The 23,502-nt window shown below is 34.6% G+C and overlaps 1 protein-coding gene across 1 annotated transcript; it reads right to left on the bottom strand.

The window, feature by feature from the left end:
- Positions 1-3,242: 3,242 nt before the first annotated feature.
- LOC126971312 (isocitrate dehydrogenase [NADP], mitochondrial-like) lies at positions 3,243-21,820 on the bottom strand. Its single transcript, XM_050817532.1, has 10 exons — positions 21,614-21,820; positions 21,274-21,351; positions 20,887-21,002; positions 16,349-16,493; positions 13,773-13,972; positions 12,284-12,418; positions 10,645-10,748; positions 9,389-9,539; positions 7,818-8,051; positions 3,243-3,943 (listed from the first exon to the last, which is right to left on the bottom strand). The coding sequence occupies exons 2-10, from the start codon at positions 21,341-21,343 to the stop codon at positions 3,791-3,793; spliced, it is 1,308 nt and encodes a 435-aa protein (XP_050673489.1). The 5' UTR covers positions 21,344-21,351; positions 21,614-21,820; the 3' UTR covers positions 3,243-3,790.
- Positions 21,821-23,502: the final 1,682 nt, after the last annotated feature.

The following is a 23,502-nucleotide window of genomic DNA, read 5'->3' as shown; positions in this document are numbered from 1 at the left end:
CCATGATCCTAAGGCTGGTCCGGTCTTCATTTTCTTAATATTATATATAACTATCTTCTGCCCGCGACTTCGTCCGCGTGGAACTCGTTTATATCGTAGCTCTTTACAACGATGAAACGATTCGCTTGACAGACTAGCAGACAGGTTAATGAATAAGGTTTATTCGCTATTTTCGCTATGGTGGTAGAATTGGGCTGAGGTTTACCAACAAAGTGATATAACAAATTACAATGCATTATTGTAAATGCATGATATTACTGTTGTTTAAACAACAATATTGTTATTATTGTTGCATTAGCTATAGTACTTCCTTATCCACTACATTAGTGGTTCTGCCTTGAGGTGCTAGTATGACCAAACTGCTCGGCGAACTTACTCTAGAACAAGACACGTAAAGCTGCCCTTGTAAGAAGCAGTCCCCCCTTAGGTCAATCCCTGCCGTTTTTAACGACTTACCCTGTGATTTATTAATGGTCATTGCAAAACAGACCTTAAGGGGGAACTGCAACCTTTTAAATTCAAACGGGTAGTCAGATGGTATTAGAGGTATGCGTGGTATATACATGGATTCACCTCTAGCGCAACCAGTAATGACAGTGGCCTCTACCACATTGTTATGTAAAGCTTTTATACGCAACCTGGTCCCGTTGTACAACTTGGGAGGGTTCAGATTACGCAGTAACATTACTGGAGCACCCACTTTAAGGTCAGGTTTATGAGTTGGTAGTCCAGGCGGGTTGAGTGCATTCAAGAATTCCACAGGATACTGAACAGAATCATCCGTATTTTCTACAGAGTCCACAGAGTTGTATTGAAGTTCTGTGCTTTCAAACGCCTTCAATAAAGTGTCATTAATGACAGAAGCTTGGTCACTCTTAGGACTCAGAATAGCACGATCACGCAACCACTCCATGGGTTTATTGGGCAGGTTTTGGACAACTGGGTAAATTCGGGCTATTAGATCTTGAACGGTGTGCACAACTGACGCAAGTCCTGGTGGAATTACAATTTTGCCCTCAGTTTTCGGATATTCTCCATTTAGGTACTATTTTAAGCAAAAGATTGGAGAATTCCCCGGCGCACACGTCGCCCTTACGATGCACTCGCATGTTTTTTGTAATGTTTAGTTTTTTAATTAAGGGCCAATTATTTGACGCCTTAATGCATGCTTTGACTTCGTCAGCTCGAGTTCCCCTCGGCACTACGGGCAGAGTCTGACGAAAGTCTCCAGCTAATTAAACTGTGACCCTCCCATCGTGAAGTTGTTCCCTAGGATGTTTTTAAGGGTTTTATTTAACGCTTCAAAGGCCCCCTTATGCGACATAGTGCTTTCGTCCCAAACTAATAATTAATTTCGCAATCGCGCAACGCTGCGTTGCTTTGTTTTGGGATATTTCATAATGGAGTTTCAGTATAATTAAGATTTAATAAGTCTGTAAGTAAAGAAAGTAATTTAAGAGGCAGCCTGAAAGCCGTGTGAGCAGTTTTGCCTCCCTCCAGTAGTATGGCAGCGATTCCTGATGACGCGATAGCCAAAGCGATACCCCGGTTATTTCTTATGTTTGCTAATATTAAATTTATAAGAAAAGTTTTTCCAGTGCCACCAGGAAAGACATGTTCCCAATATCTTTTTCAATGCTGGCTAGAATTTGTTGATAAACTGTCTGCCTGTTCGTCTGTCAATAATTCCTCGTGATGCGATACTAACTACCTCTCCCAGGGCGCAAGGGTAATAATTTGTCTCTCGTAGATATTTGCAATTATCCAGGTTTACTGCGGATCTTTTTGGTTTAGGTAAACCGAATTGATCCAAATGTTTTCCAGCTTGTGCTAAAACTACATCTTCGATCAATATCAAGCATCTGTGAAACACCTCATTCATGAATAACTCCGCGCCATTTTGCAATTCTCTTTCAAGTTTCCGTTTAATGTCGTCCGAAAAACTGTCCGTATATTTTTCCCAAAGGATTAAGGGATCAGTAAGTTGACAAAAACCTATCATTATTGTGAACAGTTCGCGCAGCTTGAAAGGAGAATCGCACAATGCAGCTTTTTCTAAACTTGTGTACCAATGTTTATCGTCCTCTAGCAGTCCAAGGGTGTTACACGCTAATTGAAATGTTGGATGGAGGATACCGTTTTTAAATATTCGAAGGCCCTCTAACCTCATGTAGTAATAAGCGTAGGTGGTAGCACTCGGTGTTATTTGGATGTATCGTATAGACCCTACCGAGAAAAAAGGCAAAAAAACACGTTTGTTTTAATGGAAGCCACCTTAAATTGTTATTTTATTCTGTTTTTAGTATTTATTGATATAGCGGCAAAAGGATCTGTGAAAATTTTAACTTTCTATCACGGTTCATGAGCCTGGTTACGGACAATCAGATAGACAGACAGACAGATAGGCAGACGGACGGACAGCGGAGTCTTAGTAATACTGTCCCGTTTTTGCCCTTTGGATACGGAACCCTAAAAAAAATTGAGATACATACATATAACCAACTGTCAAAAAAATCTATCTAACCCCCTATTTTTATAGCTCAAAAAAAGTTTCCCCATACACACTTTGCACCCCTATTTAGCTTCTGCCTGCGACTCCGTCCGCGTGGGTCTTGTTTAAATATTGTAGCGCCATACAAAGCTCCAAACCCCCCATTTCATCCCCTCAGAGGATGATTTCCGGGATAAAAACTATCCTATGACCTTCCCCGGGTCACAAACTATCTCTATACCAAATTTCATCTAAATCGGTTCATACAAACTTTGCACCCCTTTTTAACCCGTTTAGGGGTGAATTTTTTCAAAACGCTGAAAGTCATTTTTGTAATAAGGAGTCCATACGCAAAGTTTCAAATCTCTCACTAATAATTTTACTCCATCCCCATACAAACTTTCAACCCCCATTTCACCCCTTTAAATGTGGAATTTTCAAAAATCCCTTCTTAGTGGATACTTGCGTTATGTAAATTACCTGTTATGAAAAGTAGAAAACAGCTTTCTAGGTTCAACGGTTTGGGCTGGGCGTTGATTTAAGTGAGTGAATCAGTCAGTCAGTCAGGACTTTTACGTTTATATATTATATAGATAAAGGCAGTACTTAATTATTTACATTGTTGCGGAAAGGAATGGGACGGGAGCCTCATATTCACCAATTTCCAATGATTAATTATGTATTTTTTCTTCTTTTTATATTAATTTATTGTGCAGGCATAAGTATTGTCTCTTAAATAAAACAATAAAAATAAAATAGAAAATTTATTCACTTTATCTTATGATCATCAAACATGATTTTGCATAATAAAATAAATTATAAAGACAAGGATTACTTAAAAAGCACTTAAGTAACATTTCTCTTAATATGTAAGTAGGTATGTTCACAATGCCTAATAATAAGCACCTTTGTATAGCACCTGATTATATTACAACTATCTCTTTGTATAGGAGTAAAAATTAATAATGATTTTAGCTGTATTTTCAATATGGAATTTATTACTACCTCTTCGAAACCATATTTTGTTTTTCTAAACCTACACCTGCACCACATTCGTAAAATAGGTGCAGATACACATGTTACTTATCCATATTCAGTCAAATAACTCATTGGAATCTTTTCGTTACCGTTCCTTGTAGGTACGTAACCGTACCTAGTAGTAGGTTACGGTATTAACACTTCGAATGAATACAATAATATAAAAAGAAGGTACCTAAATTAATATTCATTCCTAACTTTACAAATCTCGTTTAATATCAAAGATAGAATCTCACGGTTTATAGTGGCAAACATTATTTATTACTTAGATAATTTCCGCTCCAGTTGATCAGCGATCGCTTGCAGAAAATCTTCAGTGTGCAAAAACATTCCGTCTTTCGTGTTCTTTACGCCATGAATGCAAATCACTAAGTCCTTGGTCATCTTACCGCTGTCGATGCATTCCACGCACGCCTAAAATGATAATATTATTAAATTTCAATTAAATCACAATTAATTAAGTGACGTATTTATACATCCGCTTTGAAGTCATTGATCTTATCGACGTGTTAATGCAAACAAACGTTAAGTAATAGCTATACAGGGCTTATATCAAGCATCATCGTTTATAAAAAAAAACTGTACACTAAAGACTGCGATTTTGATAGATCACAAGCTATCTAAGTGGTTGTACCAACACGGAAGAAAGTTGCTTGAAAACCGCACTACAGTGGTTCCGCCACATATCTAGATGGTGGTGATGGAATCAGGTCAAACCAAGGTCAACAGCTCTTCGGAAGACACCCCATGATAAATGAGGTAGAAGACACACAATGAAACGACGTCTCTATGCAACGCCAAGTAATCTATCTTTCATTAATCACCGGATTCTCGACAAGTAGAGCAACTCTTGCCAATTGGTTCGAGCTGATACTGGGATGCGCCAGACTTGAGATGACAGCAGTACGCCATATGTGGAATTCCGATACTAAAGGCATTAAGGGAGGAGTTGTCGAAGAGTAGTGATACGACAAATGGTTTTTTAATGGCGCAAACTTGAGTCTTCTAGGGGTTAAATTGGTCAAGGTTCATTAAAGGCATAAAGGCATTTATTTTCTCAAAATTGATTCCTTTAGAATTCTTTTTGATGTCATTTCTTATGCTACTAGATACTACTACCGCTTCGGAAACAAATGGCGCTCTGAGAGAGAAGAAGCGGCGCAAGAAACTCTCCCAGCATTGTTTTTTATGCGCTCTTTTCAATAAAAATATACAACATTGTACAGTCGCTATAAAATAATCACAATCTAGTCCCAGGCTGTCCGATCATTTAGATATTCAGCAGTGGAGTAATAGGATTTACGACAGAGGCATTTTTTTAATAAAACCCCATTTTACCCCATTTCGCGACCTTCTGAATAGCGGACTCGATAGAAGACACAAATTTCTTCAGGCACCGGTCGACGATTTCCCGAATGAGACCGGCATGGACCGTGTATACGGCATCGCCAGTAGGTACCTACTGTCATCTGTATTGCAATGCAACATAGAACAATATACTTTCATTGCTATTACTTTTTTTTAATTATGATATGTTGGAAGTTCGTAAGTCAATCTTTTGTATTAATTTACAGATAAACTAGCTGACCCGACAGACGTTGTTCTGTGCATAATAAAGTCAGTAATATTTCATAACACCAAGAATTATTTTATAAAATATGCTCCCTGTTAATGACGTTCTATATTATGTATAGAACGTCATTGCTCCCTGTTGTTAACTATAATGAAATTGTTTCACAGCAGAACTGTCAAACCGTGCGTCATTAAATTCACTCACAGAAAATATGTCCATACAAAACAAATATTGGAAATAAAAATAATTATGGGTCCCAAATCGAAATAAAAACTATCCTATCTCTCAAATTGGACTAAACTGCACATGGTGTGCGAATTTTATTATAATCGGTTAAGTGGTTTAGGAGTCCATTGAGGACAAACATTGTGACACGAGCTTTATATATATTAAGAAGATTAATACCTGCATAATACTTTTGTTTTGGAAGATTGTGTGCGGTAGATTGCAAATATTAATATCTTATCGCTATCTATGATTTTAATGCTTTCAAAACAAAGTTATGTATACAATGCTATCATATCAGTGCATTTACATTTTAGTGCGAATTTATATAAATATTCATGTATTTAGCATAAATTTTGTCGACCTCCGCTGATAATCAAATTTAAAATGATTCAAAGTTCGTTTAATTCCTCTGAATCCTTTCGTCGCGGGAGCCGTTTTATAAATAAAATTATATTTAGATTTGTTGCTGTGACGTACCATCGCGGTATTTGCCTAATTTATCAAGACAGTGAAATAAAATATTTTGAGTAATACAATAAATTTCACAATAGCGAAACTTACAATAAGTTCTTTCCACTTTTTTTAAGATGACGCCATTTTGTTTTTTTCATTCGTGTGAATTGAACCGTGTCCCGAGAGGTCACCCCAGAACACTCGGACAGTAAAAACTGCTTTGCTTGCAGTACACTGCTTTGGTGTCCATTAGATACAAAGCATAAAGCTTAGATAATTTATACGTGTTGAGAGAGCCTCTTGCTGCTCGACAACCGATGAAAAGGCCAGGCACTTACTTACTACTTTAGTGTGTGTGACAAGCTACGTCTTACACTCACGTTTTGAATGTCACTTTGTGTTAGCGTGTGTGCATTGCTCAAGAAGAGGTTAACTAATAACCTGTGAGGCTCCTTTGCACAGGATGCCGGCTAGATTATGGGTACCACCTTTTTCTGTCGTGAAGTAGTGATGTGTAAGAATTAGCACGTAACTAGTGAAATTACTGCGTGAGGAGACTTCACATCTTCTATACCAAGGTGATGAGCGTAATTCTAGTGCCGCTAAGAATTTTTGGGTTTGTCAAGAATTCTGATACTGTATTGTAAATCCACACTAAAAAAAACCTAAATTTCTTTCGACGTATTCATAGCAGTCACCGTGGATCTAGACGTATAATGGTATATTATTCTTAAATCTAAAAATAAATGCTTCTAATATTACTAATCCTAGAATAAGTTAATACCAACAATATATAGGCAATGTTGCCTGAAATAAATAAATTTATTATTATAGTGATACCAACTTACTAGTGATACCAACTAGTACAAAAAATAAGGACTCCGTGTCACCTTACATAACAGTGTAGCACCAAAACAAGCCGATTAAAGTGTAAATACATAGCCCCCACGCACACACACTACTACAGGCCGATAGGCGGCCATTATGAAAATTGTCATCGTCCGTGACAGATCAGTTTGCGTCTAAATAAAATATTTTAAAATGCCGTCGTGCGTTGCGAAAAAGTGTTAAAACGATACTTTTTAAGTATTTGTGGCCATATATGATTATTTAAGGGAGAAAAAATTGTGTAACTTGTATCCCCGTAACCGCACACACACTAGCATAACGATGCTTCACTTGCTAATATCACGGCGCGGAGTCCTTCTTTTTTTACTCGTCCGTGCGTTATATACTTATGCCCCGACTTTAGTGTACATTGGAACAAATTAGCAACACTGAAACGACGATGGCGACACCCATCTGTATATTATTATAAATGACTAGCTGACCCGACAGACGATGTGTTCTGTATATAATAAATAAAATAATGTTTTTTTTATGAATTTGTCAATAATATATCACAAAATCAAGAATTGCTTCGTAATTGAATTAAATTGAAGAATTGCTTGTTTCACAGCATAACTGTCAAACCGTTGCGTCAATAAATTCGACGGGGTACGCATCAAAGGAAAAACAAATTTGTTGTTTTTATTTATTCCGAGCATTTTCCTATTTATTCACCTTTTAAACCTTCCCTGGACTTCCACAAATAATTCAAGACCAAAATTAGAGAAATCGGTCCAGCCGTTCTCGAGTTTTAGCGAGACTAACAAACAGCAATTATTTTTTATATATATAGACTAGTTGACCCGACAGAGTTTGTTCTGTATATAATAAATAAAATAATGTTTTTATATGATTTTGTCAATAATATATCATAACATCAAAAATTACTTCGTAAAATATGCACCCTGCTGTCGTAATGAAATTGTTTCACAGCAGAACTGTCAAACCGTGCATCAATAAATTCTATCATAAAAATTATGTATGGACACATCAAAGGATAAACAAATTTGTTGTTTTTATTTAATTTTGCAGCTTTTCCTATTTATTCACCTTTTAAACCTTCCCTGTACTTCCATCAACAAAATAATTCAAGACTAACGAACAGCAATTAATTTTTATATATATAGATGTAAGATATTGAGGTACCTCCTCGAGTGCGAGCGCGAACCGCGCCAGGTCGGGCGAGTCGTCGAGCTTGGCGCGATGCAGCAGGCCGCGGGTCCAGGCGTAGATGGAGGCCACGGGGTTGGTGGAGGTGGGCCGGCCTTGCTGGTGCAGGCGGTAGTGCCGCGTCACGGTGCCGTGAGCCGCCTCCGACTCCACCGTGCGTCCGTCGGGGCACATCAGCACTGACGTCATCATGCCCAGGGAACCGTAGCCCTGCCGTCAATCATTTCAATGTAGATGATTGTAGATCATACGAGTGATCAAATTTACCAATGAGAGGCTCCTTTGCACAGGAAGCCGGCTAGATTATGGGTACCACAACGGCTTCTATTTCTGCCGTAAAGCAGTAATGTGTAAACATTACTGTGTTTAAGTCTGATGGGCGTTGTAGCTAGTGAAATTACTGGGCAAATGAGACTTAACATCTAATGTCTCAAGGTGACGGGCGCAATTGTAGTGCCACTCAGAATTTTTGGTAGCGGCACTGCATTGTTATGGGTAGGGCGTATCAATTACCATCAGCTGAACGTCCTGCTCGTCTCGTCCCTTATTTAAAAAAAACGATATTTTTTATTTAATATTGAAGTGAAAACTTCTTTAGCAGAATGGAGCACTTTTTCTTGGGATAGGTATAAAATATTAAACTCGCGTCAGGACACGTGACCTGATCGAAAATTCCTCCTAATAAATCATAATAATAAATCCTCTATAATGTATGTGTGTATGTTGTCTGTTATACAAGTAGTAGTGTGTGATATATTTATTTTAATGTATTAAAGTCATTATATAATTAACAGCTTTAAGCACATCTTCTCTATATAACTGTGTTAAATTTCACGTTCATCTGTTCGCGAAATTTAAGAAATAGATTAAATAAAACACTTTTAAAGGATTCAGGTGTAACTCTATTTTTACATTAGTTTTTTGCGTAAAAGTTACATTTTATTTGTTCCGACGTTCTGTGACTTTTTCAGGGCGACTGAACCTATTAAAAGTTTTTTATTTAATGAGTAACTCTTGTGTTAGTCAAAATATTTACAGTTATCATTTTTTACCTGATGAGGTACGTTATCCAACTACGTTACAGTTTTAGGGCTCCGTAGCCAAATGGAAAAAAAGGAACCCTTATAGATTCATCATGTCTGTCTGTCTGTCTATCCGTCCGTATGTCACAGCCACTTTTTGCCGAAACTATAAGAATTATACTGTTGCAACTTGGTAAGTAGATGTATTCTGTGTATCGCATTAAGATTTTCACATAAAAAAAGTAAAGTTTTGGGGGTTCCCTATACTTAGAATTAAAACTCAGAAATTTTCAATGGTCTTCTTCAATGATTGAGGATTCAAATATCATTTTTTTCTAAACTGAATACTTTGCGCCGAGACATTTCCAAAGTAGTTAAATGTGTCCCCCCCCCCTTTATTTTCTAAAATAAGACAATGATAAAATTTCACGACCTCGATACCTACGCGGGGAGTGGGACAGGCCTGCCAATAAATAGGTAAATATCCTAAAATGTCTCAGTGTTGCGTTATAACCAGTAGGTTACCTGCGCGACGACGTCGGACTGTACGTCACCGTCGTAGTTCTTGCAGGCCCACACGAAGCCACCGGAGCTCTTGACACACTGCGCCACCATGTCGTCGATCAGCCGGTGCTCGTACCAGATCTTGGCGTCTTCAAACTGCTTCTTGTATTCACTGGTAATCATTTATAATAATTATTAAACGACAAACAATTAAAAGAAAACTATTATAACATGGGGCCAACCTTAACACAATAGATACATCAATTATATTGTTTATCTATATTCATTCTTTAAATCGTCTATTAAAGATTCTAAAATAGTTATCCTATTGCCAACATTAAAACACCCAATGTCCTAATAACCATTACATCATCCAAACGAGTGTTGTAATGAAATTCAGTACAACATTATATCATCCGTTTTCATAATAAAACTCCTTTGGATGATAATATTATGGTTACCAGAGGGTCTACTATCAACTTTTAATAAGCGATGCGATTCCGATGCAGTTATGAACGCACCTCCATTGATGTTTGATTTGACAGGAGCACAGAGTACATTTTTTTTAATTCGTTCTTGCGAACAGATTATAGCCCGGGCTTCTTTCTTATTCAGTATTTTGTTTTACAAAAAAGTCCAATAAAGTATGCTCATCTCATCTTTTATCAATAAAATTTTCCTTTTCTGTATGTTTTCACTATTTTTTAAAAGTTATTAACACGATTCACTTTCCTCTAAGGAAGTAGCAACTTTTTTTGAATCGCTCACTTTGAGACATAAGCTATCCAGTTTAGGTTGAAATATTATCTCATGGTACGAATGAATGAACGAACTAAATCAGTTTGCGATTATCAACTGAATCATTTTTGACATTCAATTGACATCATTGCGATTTAATCAGTTGATTTGTCGTCAACCTAAATTAGATAGCTCTAATCACGTCGTGGTACGAAATAGCAAAGCAGTTCATTTTAGGTTGTCAAATGAATCGCAATAAGAGTTCATGGTAAGCCCACAGGACTGGCTTTAAAGTTAGCAGTAAGCTATCTGTTTCAGAATCTTTTATAGAGGATTCCTATTATGGGTGTAGATAAAGACTTGTATGCAACTGTTGATAATTAGGTATAACATTATGTAATTGTTAGATCTGGACACAAAAAACTATTAGAAAAGAAATGAGTAACAAAAAAATTCTAAGCGACAATGTATACTTAACTGTCAGTTAACAGAACGACTATAATTTGACAGCAAAAGACCATAACTTATTATTTACTTACCCGTCGTAAATTTCTTGGAAGATATCCTTAAAGCGACCGTCATAAAATTTAAGGATGGTGTTCTTTGTTGACAAGTACAATGGCCATTTTTTCTGTAGAGCAACCTGAAAGTCGGATGTATAAGTTAATATGTATCCGCCATTATTGCTCGTACGAAGGTTATTTAATATCAATAGACATTGTAAATACAGTTCCAAGTTGTACAGCTGTTTTGTTTTATTTTTTTGAATGAGGTTATAATGAGAATTAAAGTAGATAAATACTACAAAAGATAATCAAATTCAGTTAATGAAATTTCATTATGTGGAGTACTTAATTTATATGGCAAAACAACATTTGCCGAGTCAGCACTTGTTTTTAAATATACATTCTTTAAAAATTACAATAGCGTATAAGCTTTTAAAAATATTATACCCAACAAAAATGTTGAGTAGCAAACCTATTCGGGACAAAACACTGCAAACACCAACTAATTAATCACACATACCAAAATAAACATAATAAATTAATATTACACCTCCTCTTTTTTATGTACGATACGTAGAACTTTAGCTGTCTTACGGCCGCTCCCAATATACTATCTACAGATAGAGATAAAATACTACCTTCTACTGTCAGTAATGAGCTATCAATAATCTGAAGCTGTCCCAATATACCCGATAAGTTATTCTTATCGCCTTATATTGGGACGCGTGAATTGCAATTTCCATACAAACTTGTAGAAGTTTGTATGGAAATTGCAAAACGAATGGCTTACCAGCAGTAGTGCTGGTAAGCCATTCGTCCTCCCATTGACAGACAGCGTATACGGATAAGGTGAATTACCGTCGATAAGTTTATTGGAACAGAATAGTCAACGATAGTTATGATATTTATCTCAAGTAGGCCACAACCGGAGATAGACTGAATATTGGGAACGGCAGTTATTAATAAACGCAATGTTAAGTACTCCAAGTTTATTACTTCTCTCTGTCATGTAATTCTGTAGTAACAAAGGTAAGATAGGACACAAAAAGTTTTAAAGGAATAACTTTAGTTCGCGTTTATTAATAACTAGCCGTTCCCGATTCGCTGGCCGTATTTTAAAAGGAAATAAATTAAACAATAAAAAATTAAGCAGTCATAAACCATTAAGGATAAATTTCGCATCGAATGATGGTAGATTCATGTCGATACGATGAGTGGTTTAGACGTGAAAGAGCCTCAAAGACCATTTTCATTATATATATTCTATATCTTAATATATATAAATTACGTGACACGTTGTTTGTCCGCAATGGACTCCTTTATGTCGATCTGGGAGCCATAATTAATTTATTTTCAATAATTGTTTTGTATGGACATATTTTCTATGAGAGAATTGAGTGACGCACGGTTTGACAGTTTCGCTGTGAAACAATTTCATTATAACAGGGAGCATTTTTTACGGAATAATTCTTGATGTTATGAAGTATTATTGGTAAATTCATAAAGTATAGTATTTTTTTATTATGTGCAGAACAACGTCTGTTGAGTCAGCTAGTATATATATATATATATTGATAACACAGTTTAACTCGCCAGATCGCCAAGGAAGGTCGACAACTTTTCACGTAATTATATGTAGGTAGTTATAGAGTAGATTATTATCCAAACTCACCTGGAAACTGGAATGTGCAAAGGCGCGAATAGACTCGTCTGTGTTGTACATGCCCATGGCGACGCCGGGTGACTTAAACTGGTACAGCAACTTGTTGGTCACGGCGCCGTCGTCTGCCGTGTATATCATCTCCACCTGTATGGAATTCAAGTGTAATGACCTAAACACATGGTCGGATTTGGTACAGTGGACCCAGCGCCGGATTTAAACTTAATGCTGCCCATGGGCACCGGGAAAAAATCCGCCCCAATACTGGAATTTTACATAAACTAATAGTTTATGTATTTTATTTTTCAAAACTAAAATAAATAATTTATTGCAGAAACTTTATTATATGTTATATATTCTAAAAACATGAATAATTATTCTTTTTTTTAACAATTATAAATTTGGCATTGAGGGTGACTCATAATTATATAACATCAATTTTTTCACAGGCAAACACGTCTGACTTTTTGAATTGCGATTTGGTCGATTAAATCTTCGCAATCTAAACGTTGAAGTACGTGGGATTGGATGCATAGAAAAGCTAAGCAATATTGAGCAATATTGATAAGACTAAAAAGAAATTAATCACTTTCAAAATTTTGCCGCCCTGGGCACTTGCTCCAACTGCCCCTAGTGGAAATCCACCGCTGGGCGCCTCGCCCCAGTAGATCTGGCGTCGTACTCGTATATTTTTCACGATGGCAATGCGACATACCTATCATCGAATATGGTCCGGTACCGAACCGCGTCCGTAGGTTCGGCCGGACCAAATCCGAACATGTGTTTATGCTATAAGAAAAGAGCTTGATGACAATACATAAAACGAAATACTTAATTGTCGTCTCCAATTTTGAATCACTGCCATGATACATCCATTTAAATATTCTTCACAAGACCGAGTCACTATTTTTATTTTATTTATTTATTATAATTAAATAAATTGTTCTACATGCCTAATAAAAATTTACAGTCTCAATCTCAAAAACAGAAACAAAGAGGCACCTTTAAATTAAATTCCTCTGGATGGCTCACTAGGAAACCCTGTGCAGAGCCAACCAGTGGTTACCGCCTGCTATGTAATTTTATTTAATGTTAATAATTTATGAAATAGAACTAAGACTGACACTTAAACAATATTTATCTAACTTTAAAGCATACCTATCTTATAATAAGAACTGTATAAAATTAAATAATAATAGATTAATTAATTAATATTATTTACACTACCTACCTGCTCGGGTCCTACTTTTTTTGACCCTTTAAGGGCCGGCAACGTTCAAATTAGGGTTTTTTTTTAAACTTGTGAACAAAATTTAATTTGGGTAATTAATCCCAAAAGTGAGGGATATCACTTTAAAAACAAATTGTTTGTTTTTAAAATCATTTAATTAGTTATTATGTTCATTTAAGGCATGTCAATTTTTTTTAACCATTTTTGTGTTCTAATTACATAGTAAAATTTTACTTTAAACTAAAACTGAATGGTGACAACTAAACTTACCTTTCCAGGTTTGGAGATGATGAAGTCTTGAGCCTTGTACTGATCACCGTGCGCGTGTCGTCCAATCACTATCCCGTGGGTCCATCCGGGAACAACTCGAGGTATGCTCTTGCAGAGAATGGGCTCCCGAAACACGGTACCGCCCAATATATTACGAATCGTACCATTTGGGCTAAGCCACATCTTTTTCAATTTGAACTCTAAACAACAAAACAAACATGCATGCAAACATAGTATATAGTTTTCCATAGTTACCCATATTTGAATGTTTTAAATATATAACAATTAACAACACAATTGAGACTGGGCAAAGGATAGCATTCCACAAGATAACAGCATCAGTTCGACTTTCAAATCTGAATCTCAGTCCATTTTATGTCAATAAGGGACGATACGAGCAGAACGTTCCGCTGATGGTAATTGATACGCCCTGCCCATTACGATGCAGTGCCACTCAGGATTCCTGAAGAATCCTAAAATTGCACTCGTCACCTTGAGACATAAGATTTTAAGTCTCATTTGCCCAGTAATTTCACTAGCTACGGCGCCCTTAAGACTGTAACTCAATAATGCTTACACATTACTGCTTCACGGCAGAAATAAGCGCTGCTGTGGTACCCATAATCTAGCCGGAATCCTGTGTAAAAAACCTTCCAATGGTGAAGGGGAACCAAAAAAACTATTACAAGCATTTTATTAAATAATATAATATATATCAATGGAAAATTTCTTACAGTAAATTGGTCGTCTACGAAGAAGCCTCATGACGATATTATTTCCTATTTAATTAAATACATTGGTTTCGTCTAGACTCTAGTCGCCACCGGTATTACAAATAAGGATTGCTTTATTTCTAATTTAATATTAAATGCAGATAATAATAAAAGTAATAAAAATAATTTAATAATTAAAAATTTTGGGGTATAAAAAATAGATGCAACCGATTCTCAGATCTACCAAATAATATATCGTACTACAATTATTATTGTATTCGATTGCCATCTTGCAACCCTATAGCGGTTTTGTGGATGGAACAGAATAATAATAAAATCGCGATACATAAATAGTTGTAGTTCGAAGAAAGGCTAAAATTTGAAGTTGCATGTATTTTTTAATGCAGAATCACAATAAAATAAATATAAACGAAATTGACAAAAAAATAAAAAATATATATTTTCACCCTTAGATATCATTTAAATGGTATGAAAATGGCCGATTCTTAGACCTACCCGATTTGCACACAAAAATTTCATATAGTTTTGTAACAAACACCGGGACACGAGAATTTTATATAATAATAATACGCCTTTATGGATTCCAATTATCTTTTAATACATATTTACCTAAAGACTACGCGTAGAGTCGAAGATATAAAAGTTATATTATTGGAACCCCTCTCTGGATAGGCATTCTCCAGCTCAGTCCATGTACTCGTATCTATCCCTTTTCTGTGCTTTACCTCCCCTTTATTTTCCTGCCGTTTTTATTATTTCGTCAACCCATCTGTTTCTTGGGCGGTCTCTTTTTCTTTTGCCAGATGGTCCTTCCCAAATTGTCGTTTCAACTGTCCATCTATTGTCTGTCTGAATCTTACCACATGTCCTGCCCACCGCACTTTTGTGTTAGAGCGTACTTAAGAGCATCTATTAGTTTTGTACTTTTGCTAATGTTTGCACTTCTAACCTTTTGAATTTTTCTTCTATTAAATGTAGATAAAAGATAAAAATTGGAAATGCCTTAATGTATGTAAACTGAGTTAGTAAGTCTTTTGTAGGGCGATGTATATGCTTATACAACAAGATCCCAGAAAATGTTCAAAACAAACCCATTACGAAATTTAAAAGAATTCTTAAAGCACGTTTATGTGGTAAAGGTACTTTATTTAACATAAATTACTTATGCAAATTTGATTATTTATTGAGTCTATATACCTCAATTGTGTTCAACCAATTCAACACGTGTACACGAGGCATCCTCAGAAGATGTTGATTCACCAAATTACAAAACAGCGGAATTTATCTATATATATATAAAAACGAATTGCTGTTCATTAGTCTCGCTAAAACTCGAGAACGTATGGACCGATTTGGCTAATTTTGGTCTTGAATTATTTGTGGAAGTCCAGAGAAGGTTTAAAAGGTCAATAAATATGAAAATGCTCGCAATTAAATAAAAACAACATTTTCATTTTTCCTTTGATGTATGTTTCCTTCAGAAATCAAATTGAAAGAATAGTTTAAAATGAATAACTAATATTTTTTTTATATTATATAAAAAGGAAACTTAATTTTAGCTAACTATAGTGGTAGATTACTTACAGTTGTAACTATCTATTATATTATAATATTATTTTTATATAAATTGATAAAATGTGGCGAAACCTTCATTTAATATAGATAGTCATGTGTATACGCGAACGAAGTCGTGGGTATCAGCTAGTACTTAATAACAATCACAACTTTGGATAATTATGTTATTATTTATACCTTTGTCACTACAGAATTACATGACAGGAAGAAGTGATTTTAAACTTGGAGTAACTTTACACTGCGTTAGTAAATGTTTTATTTGTCTACCTTCAACCCTTTGTTCATCAGGTGTTATCGTTGCACATTTGATGCCGACATTGTGTTTGAGGATGGCGTGCGCCGCGTCGATGGTGACCTGATCATCCGTGGCATCCCGGTGGGGGAGTCCCAAGTCGTAGTACAGGCACTCGAGCTGTTGGAAATTAACCCTGGTTATCCTTTCAAATTTGAAAAAATGTCATAAAGGATCATCTCGCATCAACTCACAAAATCCTCGATATGACCGGTCTGAGAAATTCAATTTTGAAGCAACCTACAATAAATCGAAATAAATCTGCAGATCAAACGACACAAATGGAGCTGGCGAAGCCACATACCAAAGGCAAACCTAAACTGAAACTCCCAAGAAAAATGCTGCCGTCACAAGTGAACTGCAAAACAAAGTCTTCAAACGACTGAGCGAAATTAAAAAAGATATAAAGAATCGAAAGGGATTGACATACACATTATACTCCCGCCGCAGCTAAGGGACATAGAAGCAAAAGTAAAGTCAAATAAACACAGGAAGTAGAAACGAATGTTTTACCGCTAAAATATCTTAACCGACAGGGGCTACCATCCGTCCGACTTTTACACTCCAAGATCTAAATTGAAAGGAATAACATTACGATTGATGATCTCAGTTAGGATGTGAAAAAGAATATCTTAAGAGGAAACAAGTGGCCATTTCTCCATACAAACGTTCTCGACTCTATTGTCCTTAGTTTTTAACCCTAGATTAAATTTATTTTTAAGTACGATCACTATCTGTGTCCTATCTGTTTTTATTGATATTTTTGTACTCCGAAATGTGCCTTATACATAAAGGCCGCAAAGAAAAGCCTACTATTAATAATACAAATCCGAGAATATAAGCGGAAAAATTTAAACAGTCCCGAATGTTTGCTTCCTGTTCTGTTTTCTAAATTTTGTTAGTATTTTTGGAATGATTTTTGAGAATTTTACTGTTTTACTTTTATTTATTTTACCACGAGCTAACGCACATATTGATAAATAAAAAATGGTCATGCAATTACCGGCTGTCGGGTATCTATTATTATTGTTTTATAATTCTAAGACTGACATCTATACTTAGAACGTACTTACACTTTACTTAGCTTAGCATTATCTTTGATTTCTTTTTATAGTCATTTGACAGCTGAAATCATACCGAGCTTAAGCTAAGACAGCCCAATGCAAATGTCAAGTTCGTATTTTATCACACTCATTTTACGTAAGTAAAGTCTAAGTAAGTTATCCCACTTACCTCAGTCTTGCCCGCGTTAGCGCGACGATACTTATATTGTTTTAGAAGTCATAAATGTGATAAAGGATCCATTTTATGTATACTATAATATATACTATATAATGGATACAAAACGACATAGCTGCCACCAGCATGATTGCTAACAGTAGAACCTCCATTCCTACTCTGTGTTAGAACTGATCGCAGATAAATCGCAAACTACGCAGGAGCATAATGAATAATTTCGGTTCAATGTTTTTTAATCAAAACATATTTACGACGCACCTGATAAAATAATTATCCTAGTTAAATTATTTATTGCCAATAAATATTGTACTAGTAATATGCGGTTTTAATATTTCGCACAGGCTTCTGTCGAGTAAGGAACCGGGTTATGGGCGGCCATATTCACTTACCAATTACAGTTCCCGTTTGGTTGTTTGTCCTCGTATTCCATACATTATTTTATTGTGAATTTTGAATCATTTGTGTGAATGTCGTTTCCTCTATGTCAAAAAACAAATTACCGTCCTATATGGGCAACATTTTTTCGATTATTAAATATATTATTATCTCTACTGAAAAATAAACTTGAAATAGCTACTGTTATCTACCTATCTCCCTCTCTCTAATATTATGTGCTGTATATTATTGGCCTAATTTTTTTTTAAATATGTTTGTCACTGTTTTGTGTTAGGCATTCTATTATTGTTCTTTTGTATGTAGGACAGATTGGATACGTTTTCTAACATGCCCCAGTAAACTGTTGATAAGTGCGCCATAATACCATTTGATAAGAAATGCGAATACGATAAGAATTATTACACAAACAAATGTTTATTACGCAGAAGTGCATAATACTTAAAAAGAATTATATAAGTATATATTACAACTGAAATTTTATCCGCGTTGACATTACAACAAAAATATATACATACCTAGGTACTTATTATGTGATAATCCAGCTAATAATCTATATTTGTTTACAAATTTCATAGACCCATTCAGCCGTTTTAGTGTGTTTTAATAAATCATCGAAACACGCAAACTTTCACATGTATAATAATAGTAAGTAAAAATATAAAAAAACGTGCATATCTTATCAAATAATATTCTCGGACTTTGTGAGTAATTTATATATTGCGTTAAATGACATTTAAAAATATGGACCGATAAGCGGGTTGGGTTCGCGACTTTTTAATTTAAGATAAGAACTTGTCCAGCCAGTTCCAGTTTACGTGTACCGTTACAACTTTTTTTGATTTAAATTTCGAATACTGAACATGTATATACTCATTCTGCGAGTGAACTTTATGGGGCTGTCGAACCTTTGTTCAATCATACATACCTACTATTAAACAGAAACGTATTAGTATAAATAGTACCTAGTCGGTAAAGCATCACAAACTTATTCTTACGCGAACGAATTCTATCTCATTAAATACTCAGTAAATATTGTGCTTAGTCATTTATACAGTAACAATACTTTTAAGGATGACTTGGATTTGGGTTATGTCATTATGTTATAGCTAAATAACGGTTTTTAGTAAGTAAAATTGTGGAATTGCGTGAATAATGAGGAAATTAGGGTAGAAAAAAATAGGGTACACGTTAGAATAAAAATAATTCAACAAGATATTTTTAAAAAACGCATTTTAACAATATGATGGGGGAGGATTTAATCCAAAGTGTAACAAGTCTAAAATTTAGTAACTCAAAGGTAAATATGAGTAGGTAATTGTTCCAGAAACTATAACCCACCATTACCACAGAGAAATAAAATCAATAAGTGAAAGTAGTTGTTGCTTCCAATATTTTTTCATAATTTACTCTTTGGAACTGAGGTATGGGAATAATCGCCAAAGAGTAGTGTATGTAAATGTAGTAAATTGAGGCCTGTTATGACATAGAAACTTATACCACTGTTATGGGCAGTTGATTCCACTTACAATATGATAGACCTAGACAATTCCATAAAAAAATACCCTCAAAAACAAATCAATATCTACATAGGTATATTATTTCTGAAGTACCTATGTTATTTGATAAAATGTATATAATAATTGATTCATCAATGGTTGCATCATTTTGTTTTGTTTAAAATGCCCGGATAACAAGCCTGTCTTGTTCAATGACCAATTAATGATTATTATCTTCAATGATACAGTTTGAATCTTTGTCCTACTTATGTCATAATAATCTTTGGATGTATTTATTGTCTTCTTAACAGTCACACTATATTGTTTGATTAGTATTTTGACTTAGAAATTTGATTTACTACTCTCTTGATTATAATTAATTAAAATATAACATAAAATCTAAGTTTATAAAGTACAATGAGTATGATATGTCACAATTTTAATTATATGCTGATGAAACTTTTGGCCAAAGCAAATCTTTTATTGGTTTTTTTTTTCGCTGAGAACATTGCAATTACTCATACTTACTAAAGAACTTTAGATTAACCATCTAACATCAGTGTCCTCCAAAGGCCATAAAACATTATATTGAGTTTTATTTAAACTGTCTTATTAATAAACACAATGTAAAGTTACTCCACATTTAAAATTACTTCTCCATGTCATGTAATTCTGTAGTGACAAAGGTAGGTAAAGGAAAAAGTTGGAATAACTTTACAAATAACACAGAAGGTATGCTGTGGATTGTTACTAAAGCTGAAATACATGACCACCTAGGTAGAACACAATCAAAGATAAGAAATAAAACTATCAGAGAGATACAAAAGCAAGTCTTGGGGCTCGTCAAAATGATTTAGTCACAGCCCTTATAGACATCATCTCCGGAAACACCTGATGTGCAAACACTTGGCTACAGAGTCGAGAGTGAGTAAGCAGGATGAATGGAATCTTCCACTGTGAAGCATACTCTGCATGTGTGAACTGATAATATATCTGATTATTTTCTAAGACGGATTGCAGATAGCTTCTAACCCATTTGAATAGCCTATGGAGGTGATTGTTGGATGACAGAAGTAATATTTTGAGTTAGTTAGTATTGGTAACAAGACCATCAACTCAAACCAAAATACAATATAATAAGAATATTTAATAACTTTTCAATTTACTCGAATACAAGAAAACCCCTGTTAGGTTTATGGGCACAAAATCTTGATTTAATTTTTAGTAATATTTCAAATTCCTCCAATTCAATGATGGCTTTAGAAGAAATGAGTTTGGTGAATGCCTCTAAGAATTATAGTAAAATATGAGATTAATTTAATAATTGTATCTCTTCTGTGCATGAATATCTGCCTGACTTAACTGCCGTTTATATTGCATACCTTAACATATGGAAATATTAGTTTTTCCTTAATTTTTTCCCAGATTATGCGTGTCATCTCATCTCCATCCATTTCAACCACCGGCTTAGAAGCCACAACTCTTTTGACAGTTCCATCTAAAATATTTAAAAACCAATGAATGTCGATTATACAAAAATTTAAAATGTGAAGATTTAACTTTAAAAAAAAATAAAAAAATATTGTAAAAATTTATTTCTCATTCGAATTGAATATAGATTGAATATTGATTTTTACATTGATACATTGCCGAAAATAACGTGTTTTGTTTTTAAACTAATAAAAATTTAAAATATGAACAAAAAGTTAGTGCCCTTTACTTTAATATGTATTCAATTAGAAAATATGTATTAAAAAATAAGTACTTACAGTTTCTTGTAGATGCCAACGCTTGTTCCGAAAATACTTTTATAAGTTTCTTACTACTGTTTAACGCCATAATATTTCCTAAAATTACATAAGTAAAGACGTTTTTTATTACTATTAGTACACTTTGCACACCATATTTAGATAAACTGTTATCAATTATCGTTCTATCGAATAAAGTGACACAAGTTTGTAATCATAGGCCAAAAGTCTACTTTTAAAATGATTAATTAAGCAGCATGAATTAATTCATGCTGCTTAATTAATATCAATGAACTTTTCCTTTATCAATGAAAACATTTGACAGAACAATAATCATTCATTTAAACCTACTTGTACCTACTTGAAAAAATAAAGGACCCCAAATATTGGTATTAGGTAAACTGTATAATAATAATTAGGCCACACCAACAACGGGCACGGCGCAACAAGTTGAAATTCGATATAATTAATATTTAAATTAAATAATAAATTCGCTATGTATGTCGTTGTTGGGCGTACTGACTACTGGGGCATACGAACTTGCCAGTCAGTAAACTAAAAACCGAATGAAAAGGGTATATTTTACTTTATCAGTATAACAAGTTCTCAAAGAGTAAACCAAAGCAAGCTTACACTTTACAAAGAGGGTATTATACAGTTAGTCTGCACAAATATTATGTTTCAATTTCGTAGAAAACCTGGAATGAAATTATTTCGTTTGTATTCTTAGACCTGAAACTATTTGTTTTGATTTGAAAATTGTAAAGGTAAATTTTGAATTCAGAGAGAAAGTCTCTAAATTAAGTTCATGTTCAAGTGTCGGTATTTTTGCCAGTCTTTATAACTGCGCTTAAAGGAGACAATACATTAGATCACACACTTATTGAGACACGTTTTGGAATACAGACTTAAGACAAAAAAAAAATCGCCTCCTAATATCGTTACTCTATTTATATTTTTCCAATCGAAAATGTGTTTTTTTAAAGTTATAGTTACATAAGTATGTAACTATAACTTTTTGCTAAATATTGTATTATTACATACACGTACTATGGAAAGTTCAGACATAGTGATACCTAGGTTTGCATAGCTGGAATTCAACAAAACATATCTAGGCCAGTAATGTAAGAAATGTCTTAGATCACGTAATTAACAGATAAAAAGAATTTAAGAAACACAATAAAATTAATTGATTTTTTAATTACCTATTAAATACTATTTTCTACTTGACGGAGGCGGAAGCGTCAAGTTTTCATTCCGTTGATTTATTTTTTGAACTGTAAACTTATTTAACGGCGTTGAGCACTTTTCTTGGGACGGGTATAAAATGTTAAACTCGTGTCTGGACACGTGACCACATCGAAAATTCGTAAGACAGTCGTTGAATTGATGAATGAAAGTTGATTTTTCTGAGAGATAAACTTTTTAACGTAAAATAATTGTAAAAGTTCTGAAGTGTTAATTTTTTTATGTAATATAAATTGTTATTTTTGTGTACGATAGCGCAATAAATGAATATTGTATTTACCCACATAAATGCTAGTAAGTACTTTTATACCGATAAATAAAGCAATTCGTGCCTGAAATTATTCCCTAACCAATCCAAACAATTCAAAAATGTACAACGTTAATGTTCAAGTTTTCACTGCTGCCGGAACTCCCGGATTGCAACCCATTATTTTTTATTTCACTAATTCCTAAAGCATGGAACTACAATATTCACCGACACACGTTCACGCCGAAAGAATAATCAACAAGTAAGCTAGGTTGGTGCATTGTGTAAGGTTTTTTTTTGCATATGCATCAACAATTTCATAGGATGGAAAAGTAATAATGCATGCGTAATAACAATACGTCAACAAATTCCACTTTCAAATAGGTAGGTATCCATCCGTATTCTGTGCTAATATAGACTATTCCAGATTCGCTCCCATGCCTTCGTAGATTAAAACTCATGCATGCATGCATTCTTTGATACAACGCTAAGCCAACCGTCCGATACCTGCATCGTTCACAAATATTAGTTCTACTCTCCAGTCGTGGCTTCGTCTACATTCTCTATGAGCCTATTCTATACACCACACGGCAGATCCGTCGGGTGTTACCGCTTATTAGTCCGGTAGCTACATCATTTAATTTGTATTAGGAATATTGGGTAGATTATGTTAAAAAGAATTCCTATTTAAGAAATTTGCAAAAGCATTTCTACCATAAAATTTGTCTTTATAGTGACTGGTTTAATCTTTGCCC

The sequence above is a fragment of the Leptidea sinapis genome, chromosome 23 (genome assembly GCF_905404315.1).
Source record: "Leptidea sinapis chromosome 23, ilLepSina1.1, whole genome shotgun sequence".
NCBI lineage: Eukaryota > Metazoa > Arthropoda > Insecta > Lepidoptera > Pieridae > Leptidea > Leptidea sinapis.
The sequence above is the reverse complement of the archived record's forward strand: the minus strand, read 5'-3'. Positions and strand labels throughout refer to the sequence as shown.

Coding starts and splice junctions, on each gene's coding strand:
- LOC126971312 (XM_050817532.1), bottom strand. CDS start 21,343: ATGGCGTTAAACAGTAGTAAGAAACTTATAAAAGTATTTTCGGAACAA. Junction 21,003..21,273: donor GTTGGCATCTACAAGAAACT/GTAAGTACTTAT, acceptor TAAATATTTTAG/ATGGAACTGTCAAAAGAGTT. Junction 16,494..20,886: donor TAATATTTCCATATGTTAAG/GTATGCAATATA, acceptor AATTTCCAACAG/CTCGAGTGCCTGTACTACGA.